General features: G+C 40.0%; 1 protein-coding gene across 2 annotated transcripts in view; it reads left to right on the top strand.

Moving 5' to 3' along the window:
• arhgef10la (Rho guanine nucleotide exchange factor (GEF) 10-like a) overlaps window positions 1-9,194 on the top strand; it is a 108,734-nt gene that overhangs the window by 53,689 nt on the left and 45,851 nt on the right. For both annotated transcript variants that reach the window (XM_025060488.1, XM_017036759.2), the window contains exon 19: window positions 2,488-2,588. In XM_025060488.1, the coding sequence (XP_024916256.1) occupies window positions 2,488-2,588 (101 nt within the window). The remainder of the gene's footprint in view (window positions 1-2,487; window positions 2,589-9,194) is intronic.

Raw genomic sequence — 9,194 nt, 5'->3', positions numbered from 1 at the left:
ATATATATATATATATATATTTTGGAAGTTGACACTAATGTGATGATGATAGCTGATGAGGTCATTCATATATTTTTCAGTTGACGTCTGCTGCTGTTCCATTAGTCTCCTATAATTCATTCATTAATATGGATTTTATTTTATTCTTATTATGTCAATGAGGTTTGAGGTTTTCATTCTTCTACCACCAAATTCCACTTCCTTTAAAAAAATGAAGATCAGAGTGAAGCAGGCTGCTCTTTGTTCACAGAATCACTGCTGGATCAGTGTGAAATAACTGGTACAGGTGATGGCGACGCGGTCATTATTTTGAAAAGCCACTTAATGTTTTTAAAAAGGCGTCTTGTCCTTGACTTGACGGCTCACTCCAAGTTCCAATAAAACTCGATCAATCCAGACAACATAGTGCCGCTGCCACTGCATAGACACCAGCTGAACAGTTCTGGGGCTGCCACTCTCACTTTTGTCTTCTGATCATTAGGACGTTACTTCCACTGTAGCTGACAGGAGGGAGAGAAGTATTTAAGCACTAGTGGTCTAACAAGGGAGCTAGGAAAGATAAGTATCCGTGCTTCTCTATCTCCCGTGAGCCTAGTGATCTAACCAAGCTCTGCAGTAGTACTGTGTATACAGTACATCTCAGTGAGTACTATCAACTGGCTTTAGCAATGGCAACAGCTAGAAACTCATCTGTTCAGCTTTGATGATGGTCAATATTTTTGGGATTTGGTTATCACAGACTTTTACTAACTATATATACAATGTATATACAGTGTATATACAGTGGAACCTTGGTTTTCAAAATTAATTTGTTCCTGAAGACAAAACTGAAACCATTTTCCTCATTGAATAGGAATCAATGTAAAATGGATTCATCCGTTCCTGGACCCTGGATGATCGCTTACTCAAACTTTTTCAACAGTATTTTGTGGACAGGTTCAAGCACGAAACCAATGACATTAATTAGATCTAACAGTAAAAGATAAACACAACTGAATAAAGAATAAAGCTATAAAGAAGAAAAGCAATTTCATTCACTCCTAGTGGTACTGAGGATGTTTGCTTCGCTTGTCTCCGAAATACTGTCGCTTTACGTTGATCCAAATTAATAGCAGCTTTTGTCTGAGATCACAATCACTCCTTTGGCAACCTTAGCTTCTTTTATGCTTCCTTGTTCTTAATGATGGTACAAATCGACAATGTTGCTGAGCCGTACTGTAAAGTCAGCACCATTCTCATGCTTTAGTTTAATCTTTCTTCACTTCTGTTGTTGTTCTTACTATTTTTCTTTCCCATGGTAATTTATGAAAAAATACATATATTTGATATTTAAGTTATACATATGTAACATAACATAAACATATGTTTACTCTTTCAAACATCAAATGACACATCTACAGCACGTCAGTATTTTCTCACAAAGGCATACGAGGACAGAGGCATCATTTCCATCACAGCATTAAAATATGTCATGGAGAACGCTGCAGACCCACAAGCAAATTATGTTTTCTATTTGTACTCTTTACGCTGTGTGCTGTAGTGGAAGGGTATTTTTCTTACACAGTGAATGATGGCACTGCAGCAGAAATGTATGCATAGATTAGTCAATGTAGAGTAAAGGAGAACTTTTGATGAATAATTCACTTGTTTATTTTATGTTTTTTGAAGAGAGAGAATATCAGACCACGTATGTATGTATATCATATGTATATGAGGACGTTGCATATTGTGAGTTGAAGGTACGGTACGCCCAGAACTTATCAATGTTAAAGACTCATCCCCTGCCGTCTTGAAAGGTGTCTTTGCAGAGTTTGTAGCTCATGCTTTTGCAGCAGATGACAGCTCTAGTCAGCTTTAATTCATGGCTTTGACAGTGGATTCCAGCAACAGACTTTCAAGGTGGAAGAGGTTTTTGAGAAACTTTTCAAACCACCTCTGTATCTCGTTTTACTTCTTCTGTCTGCCTGCTATTTTTAGTCTTTTGTAAGTACTATTATTGATGTAAAAAAGAGTTAGAAATTTCTGTTAAGGTCAACTGGATTTTATAATTTCTTAGGTGTGACGGCATCATCTTCTTTTATTTAATCACCCTTTTTTTTTTAGAGGGGCTTGAATCAATCCCGGCAGTCATTGGGTGAGGATTGGCTTACCCCTTGGATATTTACTCAATTCATTAAAGAGCAACATATAGAAACTAGTATCCTAAAATATACCGTAGGTTTTGCATGATTTACAGTGTAACAAGATGGGATTTTTTTTTGTAGAGCAGAGGAGACATTTGATTGTTCAGCATCTGACAAACTCATATCTCTGTTCCTTTTTTATATTTCTGATTGAAAAATCATCATTTTCATGTATCAAATGTTATCAAATACCGCGCCTCCTCGCAGCAGCAGATACTCCTTGACCTGACTCAGCAGAGAAAACATGAATAAAGACGCTGTCACAGAGCCATTTAAAAGTTCAATATTTGTGTTTCTCTTCCAGGTCAGGGCGTCCTGTCAGTTTCACAGTGGTCTTCAACACGCCCAACCCCCTGAGTAAAATCTCCTGGGTCAACCGTCTGCACTTGGCTAAGATTGCACTACGTAAGCATGTGCACATACACATGTACACTCCAAGATAATGATTACTATGTCTTTTTCACGTCTTTTAAATGTACAGATCTACCAATAATGTGACTTTAACTTTTTATATAGCTCTTTTCATGCAATGAATGTAGCACAAAGTGCTGTACAGATAAAAGGTTAAAAGACCTGACCCCCACACATAGACACAAGCTCGATGAATTGCTCATGCACTCACTCACTCAGACAGACCAACATGCACACTGCCGTAAACATACGTTAATTTAAAGGCAATAAGGCTGAGGAACCAGGTGAGGAAAGCTTTATCAGGGAAACATCCACACTAGGAAGTTTGCCGACAGAGCCCACAAGTGTCGCCATCCTAGAGACTCTTTCGACCAGGTGGGAAGCTGACAATGTGGCCAATATGCCACCATGTGGTGGTTGTCCAGCCCATGCAGAGATAAGATGTTTAAATCATTTAAAAGCCAGGTTAAAATGCCTTTAAAAACATTGACAGTCTCTACGGTGCTGAATCTCTCCATAGTAACAAAACGATGCCTTACTGTGGGTTTTTATCTCACCTTTGGACTGATTAGGAGGCTAGAGGTGGAGGACCTCAGGGTCCACGAGGGTTGGTATTGTAAAAACAGATCCAACAAATAAGAGGCCCAAGACCGTTAAGACACTTAAAGACTAATAAAAGAATCTTAAAATCGATCCTGAAATGCACGGGGAGCCGATGCAGTGATTTTTAAACCGGTGTAATGTGCTCCTGCCTTCTGGTCTTCGTCAGCACACGTGCGGCTGAGTTTTGAAGTAGTTGTTGAGCTGAGATGTTCTTTTTGGGAAGACCAGAAATCAAGGCATTACAGTAGTCAATATGTCAGGGCCAGAACCTGCCCAGCAGGGAGCAGCACAGTTCTTCTTTGCCCTTCTTACTGCCCCTCTTACAGCCCTTGCCCCCAGTCTGCTGAGACTGAGCCTGCCATCCAGTCTGACTGTGTTGAAGTACAAATAGTTGTTCAAACTCATCAGTTCATGTTGTCGTTAAGAACTGACTCAGCTGCAGACATGGATCGTCTAATTTCACCAGAATGAAACACTCATCCAACCCACTCATCCACTCTCAAATTGCATCGTTCCCAGTCAGAGTCACCTTGGGAACTTCTCCCTGTTGTTGTATTTTGGATTTTTGTGCAGGCAGTGACTCATGTTTTTCAATACCTTGTTTTTGTGCAGTTCCCTTTTTATTTCTTTAAGTTCCACTGCTCCTGTGGACATGGATGAGCGACATGGATTTTAACAAAAAAAAAATTATTGGACTTTTTTAAGGAATTTTTAAGGCTAATCTCAAGGAACTTTGAGGAGTTCTTTTCATAATTTACTTGTGTTTACTGTTCTTTTCTACATGGTATTCAGTACCCAGGAACAATATATATTCATATAATAAAAACAGTCAACACTGTATTCCTCTCTTCCCTTTGTTACCTATACATGTATAAACAAAAGACAGGAATACTAATAGGAGGAGAGGCGTAGATGGAGCGCGGTGTTATTCCACTCTGCTGCCTGGTACAGGGATATTCATTGTTTTGTGGATGAGCTAGTGTGTTTGTTGACAGTTTACAGCCAGCATCAATATCAATAATGGCTAAAAAATATTGAGGAATCTGACGCAAAGAAAACTCATATTCACACCGTACAGAATCTACAAAACCCACAGATGTACTCTTCAACTAATGATGGGAAATCAGAGAAAAAAAAATACCCGAGCAGACAAAGTTGTGATTTCTTCATCACCAACATGATAGACAGTGTGAGCTGTGAAGTTTTGGGCTGCAAAGAAAAGGTAATAAATATGACAAAGTATGAACGAAAACTACGACAGGAGTCTCATACCGGAGAGAGCGACACAAAAATCAGGGATCAATAAGGAACAGATTCCTGTGACGAGGGCGCCTTAGAATTGGATAGAGACTTTCTCTACTGGAATAAATAGAAAATGTTTAATATTTATATGTTTACAAAATAATAGAATAAAGCAGTGGTTCTCAATCTTTTTATACCCTCTACCACCTGAGAAAACTCTGAGCTCTCTGAGTACCATCATGATGACCAACATTAGAATACAGCAGCAGAGGCCTTCACTGTTAGCTTCCTGTTTCATAGTCTTTTTTTCAGCATACAAATTATGTAAAGTAAATTAAAAGTATTACTTAAAAAAAGTCAAATTTAACTCATTCTTTTATTCCACACCAAAAATATTATATATTGTAGCAACTAATATTGCTACAATATGTATTGAAACACACTTACGAGTGTGTTATAGTGATGAACACATTGAAAAATATTCAAAATTGCTACATCTGCTAGCAGATTTTCTTGGCACTTAATCTAACATGTGTAGATTTATAATATAGTGTACATCTTTGGACAGACTTATGTGAAAATGTAACCTTTATTCTCCATCAAAAATCAGTATTAAGCTTGATATTCAACTTTTACATGCAGTTGTTTGATCATCTTAGGCCTTTGAATGACTTTCACTCTCTCACCACAATATTAACATATGTAGTTAGAAAAGCTTCTCTAAACGTTTTTCATTAACCGTTTGAAAACTTGAGAAACTGAGCTTTATAAAATAAATAAAAAAGAGAAGAAGATCAAATGTCTTGCCCTCAGCAGGGCACAAATTAACACAATGGAGATAAATTTCAAAGCTAACTGACTCTGGAGAACTTTGCTTTAAAATTTCCCACGTCACTCGTTTATCTTCTCCTCACAGTTCCTCTCTGGCGTCTTAACTGATCTGCTCAGTCTTTGTACAGTGGTTGGTTTCACGCTGCCATCAAACAAATAATGTTCTTAAATACTGGGGGTTCAGGGGGATTTGATCTAAATGCTGTTTTTTTTTTTTTTTTACGGGAAAGATGCTGATTGTGCAAAAAGAATATAGTGAATAGTTTTAAAAGTCCACTTGTGTGGGTGAACCCACAATACACATAAAAAAATAGATGTTTGAAGAAAATCACAAACTAGAATAAAAAGATGAAAATGATCATGGCAGATTTTTAAAGCCTTACACTTTATTATTACCATTATTATTTAGTAAATAGAATAAACAAACAAACCCATTTAAAGTAATTAATCCAAACACCCAAGTACTTGAGGTATTTTCATTCCCTCCGTATAAAGTACTTTTCACGTTTTGTCTTTGAAGTTTTATTTAGTGAATACAACTTTTCTTTGTAAAAAGATTACAGACAGGCATCGCGTACGACAGGTTCTAAACCAACTTCCTGTCAACTCCTACCCTAGGAGTCCTGGCAACGGTTGTGTGTGGATGTATGCCCGTTACAAAACAGTTCCAGTTCCAACTGAAGCGAGTCCTGATGAGGGGAAAAAACCGATAGTGATTCACTGATGTCAATGTGTGAATAGTTTGTAACTCACTCTCACTCTCGATGACATAATTCCACCCTCATGACTCCACACGCAGCATTATAGCATGGTGTAATGAGTGCGGGGGGTTCCTCCGTATAACAACAAATCCAAGACACCAGGCTGTGTAGATGGAGTTCTCCCACTCTCCCTGGGGAAACCGATCAGCACCAACCTGGTCAGGATGGCAGTTACGTGCTAATTGTTTTACACCCACACTTGCCTTCCCATTTAACCAAATGTAATTACAATAAGGGCGTTGTTGATTTAATTTCACGCCTGGCGTACTGTCACAGAGGTTTCCTTGTCATTGCAGGCCTGTCCTCCGCCGGGGCGGGGCGGGGCACAGGAGGGGAGGGCTGAGAAGACGAGTCAGCACTTTATCTCCGGTCTGCGCTGTTCGGTATAAATAGGTGTCGTGATGTGTGATGCTAAATGGTGGACAATGCAAATAGCTAATGTACTCATGCATGATTTAGTGAGTAATTAGAGTCTGCACAACTGCTCTTCACTTTACAGCAGTGTTGCTCCTCTCTGCCGAAGTTTGTAACTTTAGAGTTAGAGAAACACGGCCAAGTAAACACTGTTGCACTTGAACAACATGTGCAGAGCTGTGTTTGCATAGTGTAATGCGGTCCCCAAGTAGAATGAGGCGTGCACGTAAATAGATTGTATCGCTCTGCGAGTGTGTGTAGTGGTGATGAGGCCTTGAAACAAAAAGTGTGAATTTCCTCACAGCAGTGTTTCTCAGCCGTCCTGGGCTCCATTAATAACGCTGCTGTGCCTGTGCATCTTTTATGCCTCTTTGAGTGGCCCCACCGTTTTTGAAGGGTCTTCATGAAATAGCCAGAAGCATTGCCTAATTAATGGGCTCTCTTGCTGTGGAATTAATTACTTTCAGCCATGCAGTCCCAGCACTTTCAAACAGGGTTAGGACTGCAGTCTTTGACGGCACCTCACACCAGGAACAAGGCTGTCAAGTTATGAGAGATGGTTGCAGAGGTGCTGGAGGGATGAATGAGCGGAAGGAGATGAAGATGTGGAGGCTGTGTTGGACGATGTTTTTATATGTGTGTGTGTGCGTCTGTGCGAGGGGAAAAAGCGATGGAGTGGAGGTGAAAGGATGATTGAGAGGAGCAATCAGTCCCACTGCAGGGAACAGAGGCCAAGAGGGGGCCGTTGCCTGCGGTTACACGGCTAAGCATACCAGTCTTTCACTTCTTCCCTCCACCACTCATCTATTGATCGGTGTGTGGCTTTGGAAGTTCTGCCACAGACTCTGATGCGTCTCCGTAATCCACTGTGTGATAACCCATGCCATGATGCTGCACCACACAAGAGACGGGAATCGTGGGGGTTCAGGAAAGCCAAAGATCCTTCCTGCTGTGTGGGAGGATTGAAGAACTTCACTTTTATTATCCCATTAGGTATTCAGATTGGTTGGTTTCCATGGAGACTGACTTATCAGATTCTATCTATCATTTGTTGACTTGTTCATAACAATATTTATATATAAAAATGATCAGTTTCCTTTCTGTGTAAATATACCAGCAGGGGAACATGGAAGTGATTTTTCTCCAGTAAACGTAAAGAAAGTACACCTGCAGACGCTGCAGGATTAAAGGTTTTAAGACGCATCCACGGAATGTAAGGACAGGTTAGAGAGCAGTTCTTCATGTTCAAAATCTCAAGTGTACCGTCATCAGTGTAAACATATTTCTGAGCAGAGGATTGCAAATGATTTAGCCATGTTTCAATCCATAGTTAATGGCAGTATCAGAAAATGAGTGAGCCAGGAGAATTCCACCTCCGAGACCTTTGTGGAATATGTTTGATCTCCTAAACCTTCGGCGAGTTTAGCCTCCGTGGCTGTAGACAACCTCAGGAAGTCATTTTCATAAAGCACAGCCTGTAAAAAGACGTCCACACTGATCTGAGGTGGACATGAGGACAATAAAACCATCAGATAGGGGTTCAGATGGATGAACTGTCCAGAGCCCACAACCAGCCCCGTTATCTGTGGCAGTACAACTGAATACTCTTTCACTAGGTGGCAGCACAAGGATGTAAAAAAGAGAGAGACTCTGAGCCCTTCAATCAGATCTTTATGTGTCTTTCTTCAATTCCTGGGTCTATATCAATCTTATGTTCAACTAAACAAGTTTCACACTTCACAATATGAGTAAAGTGAAACTAGAAGATTACTACGTATACTTTTGGGATATATCTGTTTGCCCATGCACTGGGATTTGTTCTAATGTAAAATACAAGTTGCAGCTCGGAGGTTGAGAAACACACATTAAGTTTGACAACCTTAGCTCTGCTGAAAGTGTCTAACTCCTTGTGGGACGTGGACTAACCCTCCTGCAGTCCAGATCTGTCTCCTATTAAAAACCCCAATACGTAGACAAAGATGGATGAACTGTGACCACGGACCGTTGAACAGCTGAAGTTGATTGTTGGTCTTATCAGCCTTTTTCTTAAGACAACCAACAAAAGTGCATTTACTTTGTGTGTGTGTGTGTGTGTGTGTGTGTGTGTGTTTAAGGCTTCCTTTCTTTAGCCCCTTAAATTAATTTGTCAAACAGCAAAGATTATCTTCCTATCTGGGCTCTGCTCGAACACGGGTAATGTTTATGATGAGCAAACATTCTTCCAGATTTAATTAAGAGATCCCACACTTGCATTGATCCATGGGAAATATAAATTGCGCTGGTGTATTTAATTAGTCTATATCTTTGCCCTTTGTGTCACTGGGGTTGATAGAGCGCCATGCTCGGCAAATTAATCTTAATCAGCAAAAGACTTGAAACAAAAGCCTGATAGGAATATAGAAGTGGATGATCCTCATTATTCCAACCTTACATCTGCACTTATTCTGCTGTCAGACGTAACGCCGTACAGACGTACAGTAGCTGGGTTCGAGTTCACAGGTCTGTAGACGGAGTCGACCTCAACCTTTTGCTGGTGGAAACTCATCATTCATATAAATTGCCTAATTTAACAATGTACATAAATTATCAACATCCCAGTGGAGATCACTCTGCTGTAACTCGCTGCCTCCTGACCCTCACTGTCCAGGTGATTCCACACTGATGTGTTTATGGAGGTGTAGGTTAATCTTTTATAAACCCTCAGTGTCACAGTGTTTTGTTCAGGAGAACAATTGAACTGAAGAACCCG

Source organism: Cynoglossus semilaevis, chromosome 11, assembly GCF_000523025.1.
Source record: "Cynoglossus semilaevis isolate Cse_v1.0 chromosome 11, Cse_v1.0, whole genome shotgun sequence".
NCBI lineage: Eukaryota > Metazoa > Chordata > Actinopteri > Pleuronectiformes > Cynoglossidae > Cynoglossus > Cynoglossus semilaevis.
Note: the sequence above shows the minus strand (reverse complement) of the source record. Positions and strands in the feature narration are given on the sequence as shown.